Genomic DNA, 23,640 nt, shown 5'->3' with positions numbered 1-23,640 from the left:
TTCTGAGGACTGTGCCACATTCCGCACTCCGGGAATGTGGAAGGCACAGGGAAGGTTCTGCGCCTCCCTTCTGTTTTGGGGATGTTCTCTCTCCTCGACTGTTGTCTCCCTCTCCACCCTGGGAAGTCGTTGCAGCCCTTGCCATCTTTAAGGTAAAGGAGAAGGAGGGAGAGGAAAGCCGTCCGTCCTCCTTTTCCAACTTGACACACACACGCCCGGTAGCCACTCCAAACTCCGCAGGCAGAGCCCACAGCAGGCGGGCTGGCCGCGCGCTCCCCGGAGCCGTCCCGGCGCTCCCTCGGGAAGCCCGTGCCGAGAGCTCCCATCTGGCGTTGAGGGGCGAGACCCCGACGCGCACCCCTCTGCCAAGAGGTGGCTGAGCAAAGCCCCGAACCCGCAGCGCGATGCCAGAATCAGGCATTTGCAGCCGGGCTGAGCGAGAGGGGCACAGGGGCAAGGACGCGAAATTCGCACTCGCTCGGACTAGGACCAAAGCAGAATAAAAGTTCGCCCCGCGGAGACTCACCCACGCCGTATTTCTCGTGCTCCGTAGGTATCCACATGGCTAAACAGGGGTCCAGGGTCTTCAGGCTTTGTAATCCCCGCGCCCCTTCTCCGGCTCACAACAATGCACAGCTCCCGAGTAGTGGCTGCAGCGCTGGAGCCCCGCGGCTCCGCGCGGGCTGCGGTCTCTGGGCAGGGTCTGCGCTGAAGGCTCCCGAGGCTAACGTTGACACCGCACGGCCGAGGCTGCGCCGCCCGCCGCTCTCCCGGCGGCGGCTGTTCACAGTCCTCCGACGCGCTCCCGGGAACCCGGAGGCGCAGTCATTGTTCTGATTCACTGAACTAAGCGAACACGCCGGGGCACTCTCCGGCGCACCCCCGCCCGTCAGCGCCTCTTCTAGCCCTCCCTGCCTAGCGCCCCGCAGCACGCTGGGAACTGTAGTTCTGCAACAGCTCCATCCCGGAAGGAGGCGGGAGTTAGAGGCTAGGGGCGGGGATACGTCCCGCTTGCCACACTCTATTGGCCCAGATCGTGACGGCGCGGAGTGGGCGTGGAGGAAAAGCCGCGTCATGGGGAATTTGTTTCCAATCGCGTTTCCATTGGTCCCGCGCCTGTTCTGCGGCCTTTTTTTTTTTTTCTCAGCCGCGTAATGGCTGCTCCCAAGACCCAGGGGGCTGCTACCCAAGGGGAGGACAGGGATGGCAACTGTGGTGGAGCTGGCGGTGTCAGTTATGAGGGTGAGTACGGTGCCTCTGAGGTGCAAATGGTTTTTTGTCTTCGTTTTTCTCCGACCTGGAATACAGCTGACTGCTGGACGGACCTCAGCTCTAAGGCCACTTGAGCGCGAGGGGGCCACGGGTGGAGCCCCGCGGGACAGGATGGGGTGGGAGGAGGCTACTTGCTGGAGACTGTCTGGGAGGGAAGAAAAAATGGGATAAAATGGCCTTATCCGCAGCCAGGGAAGTTCCCTGGGTTCTGTCCTACGTGTGGAGTTCCCACCTTTGCTCTCGCTGCCGAGTGGGCGTGGGACAACGTTTGCGCGTGTGTGATTGTAACTCTGGAGTTAGCTGTCCTCTTTCCTCGCCAGTACTCTACCCTTGCCTCGGTTTGCTTGATTTGGCCTCGGGAGATAGGTTTTATTTGGGTTCGGGCGGATTTCCATTTGCAGACTGGTTGGTCACTGCTCTTTACAGATCTTTCTCAGTTGTTGGCTGGAGCAGCCTCTGAAAAGAAAGTCTGCATGGCTCTCACAGCTTCTTCCCCTGTCAACTGCCCCGGGCGTTCTCCAGGATTGAACGTCGAGCCTGGGAGATCTTCCCAAACTCTGGGTTCTTAGAGCAGTAGGAAAGGAGATGGTAATTTGTAGTCATGGTTTCAGAGAAAGTCATCGCAGCTACTTTGGCTTTGCTTGCCTTTCAGGTTGTCTTCTGACCTAGTATAGAGAGCAAAAATCAAACTTTGAACGCTGCCGAGGAGGTTATCTTTAGAATCCCTAGCTTCTTTCTTTTGTTGTTGTTCTATCCATCTATCATCTCTCCATCTATCAATGAGTCCTATCCAACTCTTTGCATCCCCATGGACTGCAGCATTCCTGGGTTTCCCTGTCTTTCACTGATTCCCTGAGTTTGCTCAAACACATGTCCATTGAGTCAGTTATGCCATCCAACCATCTCATACTCTGTCGCCCACTTCTCCTCATGTCCTTGTTCTTTCCCAGCATTAGGGGCTTTTCCAGTGAGTCAGCTCTTTGCATCAGGTGGCCAAAGTATTGGAACTTCAGCATCAGTCCTTCCAATGAATATTTTGGGTTGATTTCCTTTAGGATTGACTGGTTTGATCTCCTTGCAGTCCAAGGGACTCTCAAGGGTCTTCTCCAGTTCCACAGTTTGAACGTATCAATTCTTTGACCCTCAGCCTTCTTTATGGTCCAGTTTTCACATCCATGCATGACTACTGGAAAAACCGTAGGCAGCCCTTTGTCAGTTAAGTGATGTAAAGTGTCAGTAAAGTAAAAGGTCTCTGCTTTTTAATATACGGTCTAGTTTGTCATAACTGTATCCTTACAGTCTGTGTATCACCAACCTTACCCCCTTCTTTTTTTGTCTGATACATAATTTAACACAGCTAGTTGTCTTTTTCCTTTTGATTTCTGTTTTGTTTGGCTACACCGTGCAGCTTGCAGGGACTTAGTTCCTTGACCAGGGACCCAGTCTAGGCCTCCTGCAGTGGAAACTCGGCCCTCTGCAGAGTCTTATGCACTGGACTGCCAGGGAAGTCTGTTGATGTTTTTTCTGTGAGGTCAGTTTATTTCTCTTCCTAGTTTCTTGCCTTGTCACACCAAAAACTTAGAGTGATAGACTAAAGGGTACAGAATAACAGAAAAGTTACAGTTCAGTTTGACTCAGGCAGACAGATCTTTTATTAGACAGACAGACACTCCTAAAACATGGGAGCAGACTGACTCCAAAGGAGTTCTCCTCTTCCTTCCTGTTGATCCTATTCAGTGTCTCACTTTCATACTTCCAGTCTCTCCCTTTTGCCTATGGTGTGTGCAAAGTAGAACTTGTACCCACCACCAGTCAATGAAAGGGAATGCAAATGGGCATATACTCAAAGCTGATTGACAGTTGTAACATATGCAGGATATGTTGTTTGTGTCCTCTCATAGTTCAGTCTGTTATAATTAGATGTAGAATGTTCATGAGCCTTACTGGGCTCCTAAGTGCCTAAGGTTGCTTGGAGAAGCCCCTTGATTATTTTGTATCCACACACTGTGTCCCTAGGGCACATGTGCAAGAGTTGAAAAGTCTGTGCTTATTTTGTAGCATATCTGTGAGCTCTCCTGGGTGTGTCTGGGATGGAATTTAGAGATCAGCTTGCATCCCTTTCAGCCAGGCCTCCCTTGCTGCTCATGTCTAACTTCCTAACATAACAAATGTGGTTTGAGGCTTAAATGTGGTTCTTCATCCTTGTCACTGGTTTTTTTTGTTGTTGTTGTTGTTGTTAATTTCTTGCTTTTTTTGTGCTTTCATGGTTAAATTGACATTTAGTCTTAAATTTTTGTCTTAGCAGAGTTAGTGCTACTTCTTCCCACTTCAGTGGAACCCCTAGTTCTGAAATTATTTCAGTACCTCTTTGTAGAAATTTTTAGTAAGCTCCATTCTTAAATATTGTGTTATATTCATACCCTAAACAGTTCATTTTGGGATATGCCATATAGTCAACTCTTATCTTATGGATTAACATACTAAAAGTTTTCCAGATTCTCAAAGTTCCAAAAGGCTACCTGTTTAACATTTGAAGGTGGAATCTTTGGTAAATTTATCTCACAAAGTAACTCATAAAAAAGAAAATTGGGTATGCCTTTCAAAAGCATTGTGTGACTTTTAAATACATTAGTCATTTTAGAATTATAAAACTTTTAATCACCAAGAGTTCAAACCATTCAGAGATGTGTAAGGTAAAAAAATCAAAGTTCCTGCACCTCACACAGTCTCAGTCCCAAAGTAACAATTCTTGGGGGTTGGGTAAGGATTCTTTTCAGTAAATTTTATGTATGACACACGTCTATATGGTTTTTATTTCTTTTGAATAAAAAAGGATCATTCAGTGTAAGCTTAAAGACCTGCCACCTTCTTTCTTCCAGTGTTCTATTATAGACATTCTTCCACGTCAGTACATCTGCTGCTTCATTGTTTTTAAGAACTGTGCCCATAGTATTCCATGATATGAATGCACCATATGTTAACCATTCCTCTGTTAATGAACATGTAAGTGTAGCTTTAGTTTTTCACTAATGTAGAGAACAGCTCTACGTACATATCCTTGTCCACTGGGTGTGTATTTCTTGAGAAATTAGATCAAAGGTGACACATGTTTATAATTGTGATAGATGTCAGATTTTCCCCTTCAATGGTGAGTAGACATTCCCACCAATAATAATATGAGTATCCTTTTCTCCAGATCCTTACAAAACTGTGATTACTGTCATTAATTCAGGATAAATGTTTAGATGACTATTAGAGTGAATTGAGTATCTGATGGAAAGCATAATTTTAGATTCCAGTTTATTTTCAATGAAAGTATTGAACAGTGAATTTGCTATCTGTACCAGAAAAAAATTCCTCACCCTGACTCAGAACTGCCCAGTAGTCTCAGTAATGGTTGGTTTTTAGATCATAAGGTAAAGTTGTCGTTAAGAATTCCTTTGATAACCCATGTTTCATGTGACTTTATCCACATTCTTTTCAAAATCTATAAAGTGTGATACAAATTTTGGGTGGAACTACAGATGTTAAAAGTATACATATTCATAATTTTTTGCTAAGCAGCCAGTTCAGTTATCAATTATGTCTTTCCCTGTAAAAATCTTTAATTTCTTAAAAACTGTCTCTTTTAAGAGGTTTCCCTCTAATTCTAATTAAAATGTCAATCTGTGTGTTTAATATTCTGGGACAGAAGGAACTATGGAGTCTTTTTATAGAAACCCTCCCAACTGTGCAAGATTTCTGCTGAAATGAGTCACTTTGTGGTGTGCAGGCAGGTATGACACCTTCCCTGAGGTCTGTGTGCTAGACTCCATCTTCCTTCAGGGAATCCTCTGATCAGACACACCACCACCTTCCAAACATTCAAACAGTGACTAGGACTTCATATTTTTCCCTAAAACTGGGAACAGATAATAAATAGACTCAACACTTCTCACATTTGGGGAGGTTACTGGGGAAATTTTTCTGATGGAGGTGATTTCTTCTGACAGTTAATCTGTGCTTCCATATTGTAGCATTCTGATAGAGTCAATTTTTTTCCCTACAAATGCATGCCCAGTAGATGATGATAAGGATAATGCTTCTTTGGACTTACAATGCATATCCCCCATGCTCCAGACTCTGCTTTGGGGACCAAAACCATGTCTTTTGTTTTTGTCTGCTTGACCCTGTTCTTGTCATCTTGTCAGTGTTTAATAAATGTTTGACCCGAACTGAATTCTAGCCTGGATGATTGCAAAACCATCATATTGATCTCACTGACTCTTGATTTTGCTGTTCTTAATCCACCTTCCAAAACCCAAATGTATTCATGGATCTTCACTTCACATCTTCAGTGTAATTCTAATGCATTACATTTAAGGTTCTTAATCGACTTTTCCAGCCTCATCATCAGACACCCTGCTTCCCTTCCCAAATCTCCATTATCACACTTAACATAATAGGTTTTAGTTATTTGTGGCAATTTTGTCTACACCAGTAGACTGTGAGCTTCTTGAGGGTAAGAGGTGTCTTATTTTATGTTTATACATCCAGTGCTTATCAGAACTGTGTGTAGTTAACATTCTATAGTAATTTGATGGTTAGAATCTGTTTGAAATGTATCCAAAGTACTTGAAATGACTGCTGTTTTAAGCAGAGGAAATGAAGTAGAATGAAAAACTCAGTAGATGTTGTGTGCTTGTGAAAGTTATGCATATCAATTGGAAGATGTAGAATATCATCATGAAGTGTCAACTTGGTCAGAGATAATCACAGTTAGCATTTTAGCATAGTTTTTCAGTCTTTTTTTAAGTGAAGGATTAGTTTTTAGATAATGATTAAATTTTTGAAAGAATACTTCAGACCTGCCCTTTATAACCTTGCACTCATAACTGAGTAAACTGCTACATAGACCTTGAAATCTGTCTTCCATTTTCTATGTGGCTGTTACCCAGTTTTCCATTGGTTGTCATCATTCAGAATTAAGGCTTAAGTCCAGTCTCATATATTTACATGACAGTGGAAGGAGGACTAGAGCCTGTCTTGGAAAAACTGTATTTAAAATTTCAATTCTGACATTTAGTAGCTGTGTGCGGTAGATTTATTGCACATTTGCTACATTTATGAAAACATAGCTGTAATACCTACCTTGCAGAGTTTGTGATTATTTCATTGAATTTTATATTTATGAAAGACTGACATACTTCCTTTTATAAAGTTAGAAATCAGTAAATATCAGTTGAATTAAGTATAAAAATATGCCTAATTGAATTGTAAAACTGCCTACTCTGCTTCACTTAGAAGCAGTCCAAATTATAGTGTAACCAAGGGGAAGCTTAGGAATGTAGTGGTGATAACTGCTTAGGCTGCCCATGCATTCCTAGGGCTTGTCAGAGTGTCTGTTGGTGCTCTGTACTGGTATTGCAACTATGTGCTCTGAAGGCCGTTTGTATTATCTTTATGCCCTTTCTCAGCTCTGCCCAGTGCAGCCCCCTCGTACCCAGCTCCCAGCTCTTCACACATATACCACCCACATTTAGACTCATGGGCAAGAAGCTCAAACAACCTTCCATACTCAGATGGCCTGGAAAGTACAGGCCAGAGGGTGTGAAGGAAGAAAAAGAATTATAGCTGCTGGGTTTGATGTCAGGTTCTGAAGGGGCCTTCTTTAGAACATCCTTTGTTTTCCTTTAAAATGTACATGAGACCCAACTTGTAGGATATTAAGAGGAGATATTATAATAATGATGATGCTGATGGTAGCTAACATTTGTTGAGCAATCATTGTGCCAAGTACTGTTTCAAATGTTTTTGGAGATCTTATCTTGTCTCACAGCATCCCTGGGATAGATATTCATATTATCCCCTTTTTATTTACAAAGGAGGAAACTGGTGCAAAGAGCGGCTGGCACAAGGTCACACAGTAACTGAAAGAGAACTTTTAGTCCAATTACTATTAGAAACATGTCTCATAGTAACTAAAGTCCATTGGATGAGGTCTGAAACAGACTTTCCTGAAACATAAATTTGTTCCAAAGCTTATGTTACTATAGAAAGGCAACATAGTATGAGAAAAGAGATCAGGCCAACTTAGCATCAAACCCTGGTTACTTAACCAGCCACAGGCAAGTTAAACAACCTCTGATCTTCAGTTTCTCACCTATGAACAATGGGAGCTAATCATGTCTGTCTTGCTGGAATATTCAAACAGTTAGTGAAATGATGGGTATAATTCCTGGTCTTCAATAAATGCTGACTTCTATTTCAGCCATAGGTTCAGGAGTGCGTCCAACATGTGTGCCAGTGGTGCTCCAGGTGCTGGTTTTGAGTGCTACAACTTTAATGGCTCTTTTTCATTTTATGACCAGGTTTCTATTAAGGGACTTGATCAGTCCTTGTGGTACGAGACACACTGAGTTAATCTACACTTCTGAGTATACTGACACAGATAATCCATTCATGGAGAAGAATAGCTCCAGCCTCCACAACACATACCCGTATACAACCCATCTTGAAACACTGAAGATGATATTGACCAGACTGATAATAAAAATCATATTAATACTTTCCTGATGCTCATCACCGTTTGATACCTGAAAACTCTTTCCTCTCCAGTTGGACAGATGAGCTGAAGGAAAAGTCTTTCCCTAAAAGGACTTTCTGCCAGGTATCAAAGAGTTCATTTAAAAGGGAAGCGAGCAGAGGTAAAGAGGATCAGTTACTGTAATGCTAAAAACTATAAAATAAAACTGATTCTGTGAAAAATAAAATAGAAAAATAAAAATCATACTTCTTCTATATATAAATTCATGAGCATTTAATAAGAAGTGTACCTAAACTGTCCTTCCAGTCATTGAATCTTTAAATACCTTTATTAACTGTTCATGGGGAACTTTGCCACAAACTGGGGTTCAGTTTTGCTGTGATTTATTTAACAAACTTATGAGACCTAATGGATTGTCATTTCACTGACAGTGCCTTGAAGAATTGCCATCTCTCGCTGAAACAAGTGTATTGTATTGACTTCTTTGACCCAAAGGTGAGCAGGGCAGCTTTTTCCAGAAGTGGTGATGGATTCGACTTATCAGTCTTCTGCCTTTCTTTACGTCTCAGCCAATGGTCTTTGTGACCAGTGTCATTTATTTGTAAAATAGCCAACTGGAGTTAGGTGCAGTCTTCAGGAACCAAGTAAAATTTCTAGTATTAAACAGGACTTAAACCTTTGCTTCATCAAGGGTGCAGAGGGACATTAGGGGGGATTCAATAATAAATGGTAGAATATTTTAAGTATTAATAATATAATCTAATATGGGATAATTTGGGGCTTTCTTTATGTGTGATATATTTAAATTAATACATTGAGTAAAACTATGTGGAAGGAAAACCTGGATTAAGAGTTAGAAATCTGCACTTTGATCCTGAATTTGCTGCTTTGTCACAGTGTGAACTTGGGGGGTAAAAATTGCTTAACCTCTCTGAGCCTCAGTCTCATAAAAATGCTGCAGGTTAATTACCTTACTGATATTTTGGAAGGTTGAGTGAGGCATTATATGTGAAAGCACTCTGTAAGCTTTGATATACTGTGAAGATAGAGATGAATAATGTTGATGAAGGTATATCACAAGAGGCAACTGTGAGTCTTTGGAATTAGACAACCTGGATTCCAAAGTAGCTGTGAGTTAAAACCTGCGTGACCTTTAACAAGTCATATGACCTCCCTGTTGTCATCACAACTGCTGCCACTACTGCAGCAGTCTGGAGGTAGAACTTTAAAATGATTACAGACTAATTAGCATTAGAGTTTGAATCAAGATACACCCCTGATTTTACAATAATCCCTTTGAGGACAGGGACTGTCACATATAGCTTTGGATCACCTCATCTTCTGGGACAGTGCTGTGCTGTGATGGCATTTGCTGTTGAATGGGTTGTGACTGTTAGTCAGCTCCATGTTGGGTGCTCTATGGGGCACAAATGAAGAACCCCTGGCCTTATCCTTGAGGATGTTTCAGTGCAGTTGGTGGGGCTCCACGTTTGTATTTTACCGGAGCTAATTGGAAAGTCCTTTCTGTTTCCATATTGTACTCTGGGAAGAATTGGAAACATTTGAATCTGCAATTTGTATTCATTGACTGAGGAGCTGAGCAGAATAAAGCTTTTAAACGTGGTTATTTTTAAAAGAAAGGAAATGCATGCTCCATCTCCTGGTTTCCCTAACACTGTCCTTATTTCGTGTGTTTTTTTTTTTTTTCTAAACTGAAAGATGAACCCTCCCCCGAGTAATTACTGAGGCCCTGCCTTTAACAATTTTTTTAGTGGTTTTATTCAAAACTTCGATTTGCTTTTTAAGAGAAGGACTTCAGAATTGTAATTGTGGTTATTTATTTAACACAGTCTTTCTGTTATGTAACAAGCTGCTATTCACCAGTAATAGCCAATTAGAAAAGAAAATAATCTTGTACCACAAATCGTAATTACCATTATAAAGCAATTAATAGCAGGAACTGTTGCTGAACAGTAACATAACATCAATCAAGCTATCTTTGCTAAAGCACCATACAACTAATTTTCACAAATGGAGGAGGGAAGAGGAAAGTGAAAAAGAGTCTGAAAGCTTATTGGAATTGCTTACATACTAGTTGATGGATGATTTTTGAAAGCTTTGTAAATATGCATCCTCATGAGGGAAAGTAATGCTGTAACCTACTGGGACTTTTGAGTTATTTTTCCAGCATCAGTGATCGTAGACTATATTGTTTGGTGGCGCGTTCACAAGGAGTCAAAAGATTTGGGTTTTAATCCCTCTTTTGCTTCTGACTGGCTCTGTAGTTTTAGAGAAGTTATTTGCACTCGTATTTAAGATTTTCTGGTATGCAAATGGGGGAATTCTTTATGTTAGCATTCTTTCAACTGATCATCCGTACATCCACAAAAGAAAGAGAAGACAGACTTAACATCTAGAAAGTCTAATTATACATTAATTCTAGAGTCTGTGTAGAAAGAATCTCTCTCTCTCTCTCTCTCTCTCGAATTAGACACATATTAGTTGCACATGTTAATGTCACTAATCGAGTGTATCAAGTTAGAAAATTGGTGCAGAGCCACAGGCAACACACAACTTCTAGAGTTTCTTAATCCAAGAGGTTACGGATAGATCATTATGACATATTTCATCTTACCCCATCCCTTCTCCTTTCCATATTTTAATAAATGATGCAAATCTGAAAGGGCTTTGATAGAACTGAGAATTAGTTCATTCAAAAAACTCTATTAAGCATCTACTGTGTGCAAGCTTCTGTATTTTAGATGCTGTAGAATACAAAGATGAAACAAGATAAGTCTTGCAGTCCAGGGTTTTATGGCCTAATAGGAAAGATAATGAGGTATAAGTACCTGTATTACAAAGTAGAAAGTGTTAAGGACCATTAGAGTGATCAGAATAGAGTTGAGCAAGAAAGAGATGGTACCCAGCAGGTGGTGCTGGGCCTTGAAGTTGAGTAGGATTTGGACATGCAGAAATAAGGCAAAGCGCCCTAGGCTTAGGCAAAGGGAGGGAACAGTGAAAAACTAAAGGCATCAGGTAACAACTCATTTCATTTTGCCCCGAGAAAATGTTAGGTAGATGGAACAATGAAAAGAGTTTTGAACAGTTTGAGGCAGATGATGTGATTTCAAATGTTAGATCCTGACTCAGCAGACTTGAGGAAAGGAAATGATAAGATCAAACTTTAATCAGATAATAATATACTGAAGAGGGAAAGTTGAGTCAGGAGGCATTGGTATGTGCCAGAGAAAGAGATACTGAAGACTCAAGGGTGTGTGTTCAGTCGTGTCTGGCTCTTTGCGACCCCATGGACTATAATCTGCCAGGCTCCTCTGTCCGTGGAATTTTCCAGACAAGGATACTGAAATGGGTTGCCATTACTAGACTTTAATTATATGCTGTCTTTAATAAAGTCAGGTGATCCATCAGTCCTGTAAGGAAATTCCTGAGATTTGAAAGACATTCCAGGACAAAGCAGGCTGTGTATGGAGATTCTTTCTTTTATAGGTTGGGGTTTGCTTGGGCTCTGTCATCAGGAACCAGCTGAGAGGGTAGGCAGAGAACTCCATAATGATGACAAAACAGGCGTCAGAGCACAGACAGGTAGAAAGTCTGGTGTCTGGTAGTGTTAAAGAAAACCAGAGCTGGACAGTACAGGAGTAAAAAAATAGATTTTATTCAGCAACTATTGGAATGGAAGGGAAGAGACCACAATACAAAACTGGACTCAATTCTTAGTTTAAGGAAAGGTAGGATTTTTAGATAAGGAACAGGTTGGGTAGGTTAGGTGATAGAAAATTCCTAATAGGAAACATTAGGGACATTCTGGTGTAATGGACCAAAGGGTCCATGTGCCTCTGGTGCAGAAAGCCAAACTGTAACAGCAGGAGTTTGCAGCGAAGTCAGAATTTATCGTCGGCCGGGCTCCAAGCAGGAGAAACAAGCCTCACAAACGCTCCAACCTGGTCTTGGAGTTAGGGGTTTTTTAAAGGGGAAGAAGAAAGAAGCTGGTTGTGACATTCATTAATCGTAGTTTTGGGAGTTAGGATGTCTCTGGTTTACAATTCTCAGGCCAGGTAATCCATGGCTCGGGGGTCTATTAGCTCATCTTGCCCTGGAGAAAGAACCTGAGTTTGTATGTTAATGATAATATCAACAACGGCGATTTTAGTCACCTGACTCTGGTTGTTTAGTGTTCAGTTAGCACAGGATTGAGGTCAGAGGGGACATGAAAGGGAATAAATTTTCAGATAGAGAGGTAGTCATAAACTCAGCAGGGCAACTGCATTTTAGGAGGACACAGTTTCATGGGTTATACAGACTCAACAAGACTCTTGCCACAGGTCTGCCATGGTAGTAAGGTATCACCTGGAAGATAGTAGAGACAGAGGAACCCCATCAGAGATGGAGAATGGGGGATTCTTTCCAGACTGACTTACCAGGATTCTTGCTAAAACCTGTCTATGCAGGTCTAGCGTGGCCTGATCAAGAAAAAGATTCAGAGGAACCTGACTATAAAGTTTGGTCAAGGAGAGAGTCTTTGTCAGTAACAGGAACACACTCACAAGAAAACTGGACTTGAGAGACAGGATTCAAGTCAGTTAAAAAGCCTTAGGGAAACAGGTTTACAGGGACATTTATTCTGGCTGAGGTATGAAATCAGACAGTTTACAGAATCAGGACAGCAGGTTGAAGGCTCAGTTACCAAAAAAGATATACAAGTTGAGGCTTTGTTCTGAGAAATGAGTCACATGCCCAGTGACTAGCATTCCAGACCCAGATGGAGATGAAGCCAACAAGACTGACTTGGTTTAGAGCCGCTGGCTCAAGGTGGTCCCTGCTGGGGCAGAGCCAAGCTGCTGCTGTAGGGCCCCTGCCACGCGGGCTGGCTGTGCCGGCAGGGCCCCAGCTCCAGGCAGCTCATTACAGTTGCCCATCTGGCCACTGAACTCCTAACCCTGCGCTCATTAATCGTGAATAATCAGCCAGTTGTAATATAATTCTCAAGTATAAGGTGATAATAGCCTTTCTTTTTCATGACCCCTAGACTACGTGGGTATTTGATGCCACAGAGAAAGATTCCTGTCTTGGGTCTTTTTCCTTTTGAAACATCTTAGTTTTTTTTTGACAAAACAGATGAAAATTCAGTGTTAATTGTTTCCCACTTGTTAATAAGGTATTTTTAAGTATCACTTGTTATCATTGTTTCCATAAATAGAGCACAGTTTGGTTTTACTTTCATTTAATGAAACTCAGAGTACATCCAACCATATAGATTTACATGTTCTTAGGGTCTAAATGAATTTAAAAATGAATTAAACCTGTAAGTAATGGACAGAAAAGAACTTCATTTCTTTGACATCATACTTTTGAGAAACATTCATAGAAAATTGTGTTCTTGTTTTTGTTCATCTGTGTGATGGAAGTAGGTAGGGCTGATGTGAATTTAGTATGCTATCTATTTATGTTTTTAGGGACAGTATTTCAGGACTTCATTGATTTCTAAGGTGGAAAAAGTATTTTAACCAAAGAGACTTTCATGTGCAAATACTGAGTTAAACAGAACGTCAAAGCATTCTTACTTCAGGACTTTTTAGCATACAAATTTTTGTGGCTGTTAAAGAGATAAATGTTACATTACAGTTTCCCAAATATTTAACTGCACTATCTTTTTCTCAAATAGCACCTATTAACATTTAATGAGACCCTAGTGTTCCATGGAATTTGATTTGGCAAATGCTTATCAGGGTCATCTCCTCCATAAACTGATCATATTTATTAAGAGCTTAGACACCCTTAGTAGTTCCATCTATAAACATCTTCAAGAAGAGATTGTTCACCCTGTTTCAATAATAATAGCTATAACCATTGTTGTTCATTTTATAGCTTTCTTGTTTTACTTCAAGCCCTTAGTGGAGAAGGAATAAGTGTAGAGTGCTAAACACACGATAAAAACAGTAAATACAGCTATTTGTTCTATCTCAAAGAGATGTGACATCCTCTAAGGAGCATTCTTCCGCACCCTCCCCGCGCCCCACCCCGCCCCCCTCCCATATTCAGAAAGTCAAAATTCTTTTGAAAACGTTCCAGGAAGCATTGAAATTAATATTTGTATAAACAAAACCTACCCACTTTAGCACAATATGAGAGCTCTTCAAATTTTCTTTTGTTTATTTTAGTGTCCTGCTCTTAGTATATTTGAACTGAGATTTGAATATTGAGCGATATAAAAGGAAATTGTTCCTAAGTAACCAATCTCTGATCTGCTGTTCCAGAGCACTCAAGCCTGTGCTTCTTATTAAACCAGGTAACCATAGCTATTTAATGCATTATTTAAGGTTATAAAATTTTAATTTACATTCTCCTATCAAGTTTCATCAACTTCAAGAATATAGGTTAGTTGCAGTTTTTTTCATTGCCTGTGTTTGGCATCATTGTCAGAAATGTCAGAGTTTCTGAATTACTGTTTATAAATGAAATGATGAATCCAGACATCTCTTTGATGTAAAAATCCACAACTAGTGTGATGCAGAGGAATTTTTTATTGAAAGTTTTTTTTTTTTTTTAACAATTTAGAAATGATTCATGGGGCCATTGTTATTCACTTCTAGTTAGCAGTATTCAGAGCCAACTGGCAAGTCTCCATTTCTTCAGGATTCTCACTATTAAATTAAATGTGGTTTCCAAGTAAACTGATTTAGGCAAGCAGTGTATGAGTGAAACAACTGAATTGCTCTTTTGTCACCTTTTCTAAAAATCACATGTTTGCTGGCCTTTTTGATAGTATATTAATCAGATTCTGAATTCACCTTATTTATAGATATCAAAAATTATTAGAATGTTATCAATGTTTGCTGATCCTTGGACCCTTCTGTGAAATGCACACATGCTTGTGTAAACTAAAACACATTTTCATATACTTATGGGCAACATTTTTTATGTTATATCCTTCATAAGTTATACTTCATAAATATTATAATCCTCATTATAAATATATACCTCCTCCGTTTCTCTTTCTGGGCTAGTCATACTCATTTTTCAAATCTTAGCTTAAGTGTCACTTTTTATGTGAAGCTTTTCTTGAACCATAGTATGAATTAGCTACACACTTCTTTGTAGCTTTAATCATATTACACTTTATAATTATCTAGGAGAATCCCATTACCTGCTTGTAGAGAGAAAAGTTTTAATGCTAATAGTTCCATTGATATGCATTATGTTCATTCTCAAGGGCTGCCTGTAACAGATTATACAAACAGGGTGATTTAAAGCAGCAGAAATTGATTCTGTCTCAGTTCTGAAGGCCAGAAGGCAGAAATCAAACTGTCAGCAGTGTCACTCTGCCTCTTCTGAGAGGAGGAGCCCTTCCGTGCCTCTCTCAGCTCCTGATGGCACGGGGCGTTCCTCGGCTTGTGGCGGCATAGCTGTAGCCCCTGCCTCCGTCTTTGGCCTGTCGGAGAGGTCGGGTGGGCTTCACGAGTGAGACCTAGGCAGTGGTCTTTGCCGGGTGCGGTGGGTCTTCGTAATAGTGGAGGCTGCATGAGAGAAGGCCAGGAGAACCCGCACCTCGGCATGTCACCAGAGCCTGAGATGGCGTGGTGGAGGGGGAGGCAAGGCTAGACGGGGCACGACGGCTGTGTTCAAAAGGCGTTGGCGGGCCTTGCAAAAAAGCCTGGGTTAGCTCCTACGTGGTGAGGAGTGCTGTATGGGTGAGAGATATGAAGCAGGTTTGCTGGAGAGGAACAGCCCTGCGACAGTTCTGATGTAAGACGAGTACAGCCTTCAGAGGCTCTTGTGAGAGAGCACAGTCCTCGTGTAGTCCAGACTGGATGCCACGCTAAACGTCCTCGTGCATGCTCACTTGTGTCCTGCTCGTTGTGACCCCCATGGACTGTAGCCCTCCAGGCTCCTCTGTCCTTGGGATTTCTCAGGCCAGAATAGTGGAGTGGGTTGCCATGTCCTTCTCCAGGAGATCGTCCCTATCCAAGGATTGACCCTGCAATCTCCTACAGGGGCAGGCGGATTCTTTACCACTGAGCCACCAAATAAGTCTCTCTAAAGCATCATATAACCTTCCGGCTGACAAACCAGCTATAATTTCTCTGTGTCAATAGGAAAAATCCTAAAATGAAAGAGTATTTTTATTCAGGACTCCTCATTGCCTGGCCCTGCTAATTTAATCTCCTGCTTCTCAACCATGGGGATAGCTGTGAGTTTTCTTTTTCTACCTTGTTTGTAACCACATTTCAGGTGTGAGTCCCACATTAGATGATTAAGGGGCACAAATGGAAGAGCAAAGCCTGCTCATGAAGTGCTCACTGGACTCTGTCATATGGAAATCTGCACTTTTAAATTTTATTTTCTAGATGAAAGTATATTTTTGAAGTTGTGTTTTTATTATCTCTATGAAATTTTTGTTTTCTCAGAAAATTTGATATATTTTCCATAATTAAAAATGACCATATACCCCTGAAATTTTTGCTTTGATCAATGTCAAGTTTTGTCTAGTACTCCTAATTAAGCTCCAGATTTTTTACAGATTGTCTAAGAATTTTCAACCAAGACCTCACATCATTTGGGAGAGAAGATGATTATATATCTTTAAAATTGTGCCTATTGTATTTATGTAAAAAAAAATGTTGATGTGTTAATTGGAGTGAAGTTTAGTCTGATTAACCCAAATGGGGAAATGCTGCTTTGTTGCTGTAAATTTTCTCTTATTGAAAACTTACATACATATCTAATACAGATCCTTAACTCTGATTTAGCACAGCTGATAAGTCCAAAGTTATCCTTTCAGAGGTATTTAGTCTTCCACTGTAATACTTCTTTTTAGTGATAAGCTGCATTTTGTGTGTGTGTATCTATGAGAGAGCAGTCAAGTTACTTCTGAAGTGTCTAATGAATGCCATCTGATCCTAAAGACAGACTGTGATTTTTCATATTGCTTTTTTGTGCTTCTATCTCCACATTCTCCTGTTTTTCCATTTTGATAATTTATTGTTGTAAGAGATTACTTCATTGCCCATAAATGTCCTTTACTGTTTTTCTTTAACATGAATGACATGTTTTTTCATTTCTGAAGTAAGGAAGCATCAGCATGGTACTGTTTTATATCGTGTATTAGGAACAAGTCACCTGTAAGACTTTACTAATTAAAAGAATCTTTTGGTTGATCTGTGTATGGCTTATCTTATGTATTCCTTCTTAATATCAGTTGCATTTGCTTGAAGTCAGTAATTTGTGGGAGAGGAGTCTAATCTACTATTTCAGAAAAGCAGACAAGATAGTAGTTTCCACTTCATTAGGATAGAAGATTGATATCAATTTAAAATATTCTGCTATTTTCTCTAGTTCTCTTAATGAAAATGGAGTAGTATCCAGGGACTGCCACCCCCTTCACCTAAAAAAGGGTTTTTTCCCCTCTAACTACAGTGTTTTCAAAGCCTTTGTCCCATAAATGTAGTACACTAAAGACTAGATAGATTATTTTGAAAGTGAATAATGAGACCTGGGGAATCAAGATAGAGATTTCAAGTCAACATAATTGGAATTAAAGTCTCAGGGGAAGACAACATGAATTGTAGGAAAAAGGAACAAGGTATCAACTAGACAATAGAAGAAACTTTGTGAAATCAAATAAGATGTGTCCATTTAGAGAATAAGAACAAAGCATCTTGTCTGGAGGAGAAGGCAATGGCACCCCATTCCAGTACTCTTGCCTGGAAAATCCCATGGATGGAGGAGCCTGGTAGGCTGCGGTCCATGGGGTTACTAAGAGTCAGACACGACTGAGTGACTTCACTTTCACTTTTCACTTTCATGCATTGGAGAAGGAAATGACAACCCACTCCAGTGTTCTTGCCTGGAGAATCCCACGGGAGAGCCTGGTGGGCTGCCGTCTATGGGGTCGCACCGAGTCGGACACGACTGAAGTGACTTAGCAGCAGCAGCAGCATCCTGTCTGGAATAGTTTGTAAATTAACACTTAAATTCATGCAGGACGATGTTCTGAATTTTCAGGTGTTCCTCTGCAGCACCTGCTTTGAGTTGATTTGCCTTCTTTGAATTAATTTGAAAGCCAGATTACAAATAAAGTGCTGAGCATTGAGCCCACTTCTCTGAAGTTACTGTAAGTGTAGACATACGTGTGCATAAATGATCCACAGCTAGTTGATGATAGTCTAGGCATTGTAAGGGATGGGTAAGAGTTGAAACTGGTTGCTATCTGGCATGTCCTCTCCTCAAGATCCCCTTGAGTCCTGAATCTGAGTAATAATTTAATAGCAGTTTTGTTGTTAGAGAGGTTGTGTATCATATGCTTTATGCAGTGTCCAAAGCGAGAGTCTAGTGATGCATTTCTTACCCCATCAACCTCATGACACTGAATTTTTGTCTGTAGCCATTGGAGTACCATGTAATCTTGAGAGTGATGGCGGGTGGTTCCAAAGCCTAAGGTTACTTCAATAGTTCCCTTCCATTATCTCTGCATATTTTGAGAAATTTTGTCATCTTCTTACCAATCTAATCTTAACTCGTAGTCTCTGCCTAGAATCTCTTTTCCCTAACATTCTACTTTATGTTGTTTAGTCGCTAAGTTGTGTCTGACTCTTTTGCAACCCTATGGACTATAGCCCGCCAAGCTCCTCTGTCCATGGGATTTTCTAGGCAAAAATACTGGAGTAGGTTGACGTTCTTCCCCCAAGGGATCTTCCCAACCCTGGAGTCAGACCCCTACTTATTCCTCAAGACCAGTTTATATAGCACCTTCACCTTTTCAGTGAAATGTTCCTGTTGACTGCCTGCCACCACACAAAAGATAACCCAGCGTTTTCTCTTCTTAGTGTTTTATTTCCATCATCAGTTTCTGGTTTCAGCTCCCATTTTGGGATTGTGACTTCAATACACTCTGCTCCTGTATTTTATATTCAGATGCTCAGTCAGTGATATCAGAATTACATCTGACGTAACACTGGCCACTGGGATGGGATTAGAAATGTGTCTCCTGTATGTCCAGATCTGAAGCTGAGGCACCATTGGATTTGTCTTCTTTCTCCTGCCTTTTAGCTATTGGAAGCCACTGTCCTTGCAGACTCAGGACACTGAGTGTCCTCCACAGTCCTCCCCATGTTGTTACCAGGTCATATTTTCTGGAACATCATTCCATGCTTGATCTCATTTTATCACTTCAGCTACATTTAGAAGATAAGCAAGTTACTGAGCAAAAATTACAAGTCACACAACTAGCTTTTTGCAAGCAGTGCTGTCATTGGAACCCCCAAATCTATTTACTCTTAGTGCATTACCATTATACCAAAACATATTCTCTCATGTTATCATTTTACTTATCTGTTTGAATGGATAGCATTTTTAGGTAATTTCTGTGTATGGTACAAAGAAGTGACCCAGCTTTTTCCTTTTGCATGTGGACATCCAGGTGTTCCAGCACCATTTGTTGAAAAGACTGTTTCCCCAACTGAATTATCTTGGCATCCTTGTCAAAAATCAGTTGATTATAAATTCTGAGGATAAATTTATGAACTCTCAGTTCTCTTCCATTGACCTGTATTGATCTTTTTTTATGCCAGTACCACCCTGTCTTAATTACCATAGCCTTTTAGAAAGTTTTGAAATCAGTTAAGTGTGAGACACTCAACTTTGTTTTTCTGTTTCAAGATTTTTTTTTTAACTTACCTGCTGATTTTTTAGCATTTGAGATCAAAAAAGAAAGGCATACCAGCAGTAGTAACCCTTTGTTTTGCCGTAACTCTTCTTAATGGGCTATTTCCAGGTGCTGTTCTTTAATTACACTAGACCCAGGTAGTAATTTGGGGCAGATGGTGTCTGAGCCTTTCTGGGCTTTAGTTTCTTCTGGTTAGAGATTGAGTCTGTTAGACAGTCTTCCATGCCCCTGCTAGTCTTTCAAAATGTAGGGTCAATAATTTCTTATTTCCTTCGGTAGTGAATAGGTAAAGAAAATATGGATGAGAAAGAGGATTTCCTGGGAGTCTGTATTAATGGAGCACCCAGGTTGTACAGTTGAAGTAAGTAAATATTAGAATGAAAAGCTTAAATGGTTGTGAGTGCTTTGGTAAATAACTTAAGTTTTATTGATCCTTAAAATTCTACATTATCTTTTCACTAGCAATCACTCACTTTCTATGTTTGAAATTAAGCACAGTCTAATAGTTTAAACTAGAACCCAAATGACACTTTTAGAAGCATTTATAAAAGGAGGTCTGTCTGTGCAAATAAGATATAGTTCCTGTGACAGTGAATGCATTATTAAACATGATTAAAACATATATTTGTATTTCTTTGTCACCCATATTTCTAATAACAGGCATTCTTCTAGACTCAGTGTAACCTATTGAGGTTTGAAGTCGTTTTTTCTGTTGTAATTTTAGATCATTATATACCTCTCTTCATCAGGTCAGTATATTCTGCTACAGGTGACTTTAACTTCTTTAGAATTAAAACAGAAACCTTATTAGATATGAATTTTTAAATAAAGAGAGGTACACAGAATAAAAAAAAGGATAGATACATTTTCTTTAACCAGGTGGTTTTTAAAAGTAAATATTAAATATTCTGTAATATATCTTTCTGATAAGATACCTGACAATGTCTATGTTTATGAAGTCAGTTAGATTCCTAATTGTATTAACTATCTAGATTAAAATTTATGGTCTTGTGATCAGTTGATATGTTTCTTAAAACATTAATTTACATTTTCTCCATGCATTAAATGTAATTTTTATAATTTAGTAGTTTAAGGCCTAATATAGAATTATTTGTGTGATTAGAAAAAATTTTCAAAAGGCAGTTATAACCAGTTGAAGTATAATGAAGTGTAATGTGTTGTACACACTGCTAATCTAAGAAAAGAAGCACAAATTCTGTTATTTTATTTCACTTTGAATACCTGGTTACTGGCATACAAGAGCTCAGATTATGTCCGTTGAACATTTATTCTTGTTTACAATATCCAAAAAAATTCTTTTTCTCATACATGTTCTTTTTAACTAACTTTCTGTTCAGGAACTTAACTCCTTGGCTTTCTGATGGGTTTGTGACTACTCTTCTACCAGTCATTTTTCCTCATAGTTTCTTCAGGTCCTCATTTTCTCTTTTCAGTTGTCCCTTCACCTCCACCCTAAGCCACTGACAGCAGTTAACCCATACATTGCCTTGGGATCCACAGCTTTGAGGGCTAGTGCAGCTGGGTGAAGGTGAGAAAGACTGAGCTAAAGCTTCAAGCCACCCTTTTCACACAGGTTGAAAGTGAAAGAAGGAGAAGAAGGAAGAGCAGGCAGAGGAAAGGAAGTGAAGAACTTGGGCTCTTTGTGGTTGTGACCTCTTCGACCTTGTCCTGATGTTCTTTCCACACCATTCCAAGGGAGATGCTTCGTTCACAGTTAGTTTGCTATGGTTGCCATAATACAGTACCACCAACTGGATACCTTAAACAGGAGAAATTTGTCATCTCAAAGTTGTGGAAGGTTCTAGGACCCACAGCAGATTTCCCAACCTGGGGATCCAGCAAAGGGACTGAGAACCCGCAGGGAATTTGACTTTGGAGGGCACACACGAAAGCTTGTGCACACCAGGAGCCGGGAGAAAGGAGCAATGTCCCCACAGGAGGCTGAGCCAGACTTGCCCGTGACTGCCCAGGAGTCTCCAGCGGAGGTGTGGGTCAGCAGTGGCCTGCTGTGGGGTCAGGGGCACGAAATACAAAAGTGCGGGCATCAGTCCTTTTGAAGGAGGTCGCCATTACTGTCATTACACCTACCATAGTTTGGCCTCAGACCAAACAACAGGAAGGGAACACAGCCACCCATCAACAGAAAATTGGATTAAAGATTTAGTGAGCATAGCCCCGCCCTCCACCCAGCCCCCACCCCCGCCCCCACCTCAGATATAGAACCAGATTCCCCCACAGTCACTCTCTCCCATCAGGAAACTTCCTTAAGTCTCTTATCCTTCTCCATCAGAGGGCAGACGGAGTGAAAACCGCAATCACAGAAAAGTAACCAAGCTGATCCCATGGATCACAGCCTTGTGTAACTCAATGAAACTATGAGCCATGCCCTGTAGGGCCACCCAAGACAGACGGGTCATGGTGGAGAGTCCTGACAAAACGTGGTCCACTGGAGAAGGGAATGGCAAACCTCTTAAGTGTCCTTTCTTTCAGAACCCCATGAACAATGTGAAAAGGCAAAACGATATGGCACTAAAAAATGAACTCCCCAGGTCGGTAGGTGCATAATATGCTATGGGAGAAGAGTAGAGAAGTAACTCCAGAAGGAATAACGAGACAGAGCCAAAGCAAAAACAACACTCAGTGGTGGATGTGACTGGTGATGGAAGTAAAGTCCAGTGCTGTAAAGAACAATAATGCATGGGTACCTGGAATGTTAAATCCGCTAATCAAGGCAAATTGGAAGTGGTCAATCAGATGGCAAGAGGGAACGTCGACATTTTAGGAAGCAGTGAACTAAAGTGGACAGGAATGGGCACATTTAATTCAGATGACCATTTTATCTACTACTGAAGGCAAGGATCCCTTAAAAGAAATGGAGTAGCCATCATAGTGAACAAAAGACTCCGAAATGCAGTACTTGGGCACAGTCTCAAGAATGACATAATGATCTCTGTTCGTTTCCTAGGTAAACCATTCAGTATCACAGTAATCCAAGTCTATGCCCCAACCACTAGTGCCAAAGAAGCTGAAGTTGAGTGGTTCTATGATGACCTACAAGACCTTCTGCAACTACCACCAAAAAAAGATGTCCTTCTCATCATAGGGGACAGGAACACGTAAGTAGGAAGTCAAGAGATACCTGGAATAACAGGCAACTTTGGCCTTGGAGTACAAAATGAAGCAGAGCAAAGGTTAACAGAGTTTGCCAAGAGAATGCACTGGTCATAGCAAACACCCTCTTCTAACAATACAGTAGACGACTCTACACATGGATGTCACCAGATGGTCAACACTGAAATCAGATTGATTATATTCTTTGCAGACAAAGATGGAGAAGCTCTACAAGGTCAGCAAAAACAAGACCAGGAGCTGACTGTGGCTCAAATTTTTAACTCCTTAATACCAAATTCAGACTAAAATTTAAGAAAGTAGGGAAAACCACTAGACCATTCACATATGACCTAAATCAAATCTCTTACAATTATGCAGTAGAAGTGAGAAATAGATTCAGTGGGTTATATCTAATAGAGTGCCTAAAGAACTATAGATGGAGGTTTCTGACATGGTACAGGAGGCAGTGATCAGGACCATCCCCAAGAAAAAGAAATGCAACAAGGCAAAATGGTTGTCTGAAGAGGCCTTATAAATAGCTGAGAAAAGAAGAGAAGCAAAAGGCAAAGGAGAAAAGGAAAGATATACCCATCTGAATGCAGAGTTCCAAAGAATAGCCAGGAGAGATAAGAAAGCCTTCCTCAGTGATCAAAGAAATAGAGGAAAAACAATAGAATGGGAAAGACTAGAGATCTCTTCAAGAAAAGTACAGGTACCAAGGGAACATTTCATGCAAAGATGGGCGCAATAAAGGACAGAAATGGTAATGACCTAACAGAAGCAGAAGATATAAAGAGGAGGTGGCAAGAATACACAGAAGAACTATACAAAAAAGATCTTCATGACCCAGATAATCACCTAGAGCCAGACATACTGGAATGTGAAGTCAAGTGGGCCTTAGGAAGCATCACTATGAACAAAGCTAGTGGAGGTGATGGAATTCCAGTTGAGCTATTTCAAATCCTAAATGATAATGCTGTGAAAGTGCTACACTCAATATGCCAGCAAATTTGGAAAACTGACCATT

The 23,640-nt window shown here is 40.7% G+C and overlaps 2 protein-coding genes across 5 annotated transcripts in view; one reads left to right on the top strand and one right to left on the bottom strand.

Annotated features, from left to right (window-relative positions):
- The window catches only part of DOCK4 (dedicator of cytokinesis 4), a 468,861-nt gene extending 468,006 nt beyond the window's left edge, over nucleotides 1–855 (bottom strand). For both annotated transcript variants that reach the window (XM_065939085.1, XM_065939086.1), the window contains exon 1: nucleotides 527–855. In XM_065939085.1, the coding sequence (XP_065795157.1) occupies nucleotides 527–563 (37 nt within the window). In that variant the 5' untranslated portion in view covers nucleotides 564–855. The remainder of the gene's footprint in view (nucleotides 1–526) is intronic.
- A 237-nt stretch (nucleotides 856–1,092) lies between these two features.
- ZNF277 (zinc finger protein 277) overlaps nucleotides 1,093–23,640 on the top strand; it is a 130,987-nt gene continuing 108,439 nt past the window's right edge. For 2 of the 3 annotated variants that reach the window (XM_065939295.1, XM_065939293.1), the window contains exon 1: nucleotides 1,093–1,242. In XM_065939295.1, the coding sequence (XP_065795367.1) occupies nucleotides 1,155–1,242 (88 nt within the window). In that variant the 5' untranslated portion in view covers nucleotides 1,093–1,154. The remainder of the gene's footprint in view (nucleotides 1,243–23,640) is intronic. The other variant, XM_065939294.1, reaches the window with a different exon arrangement.

This window comes from Muntiacus reevesi, chromosome 6 (genome assembly GCF_963930625.1).
Source record: "Muntiacus reevesi chromosome 6, mMunRee1.1, whole genome shotgun sequence".
Lineage (NCBI taxonomy): Eukaryota > Metazoa > Chordata > Mammalia > Artiodactyla > Cervidae > Muntiacus > Muntiacus reevesi.
This window is presented reverse-complemented; position numbering and strand designations above follow the sequence as displayed.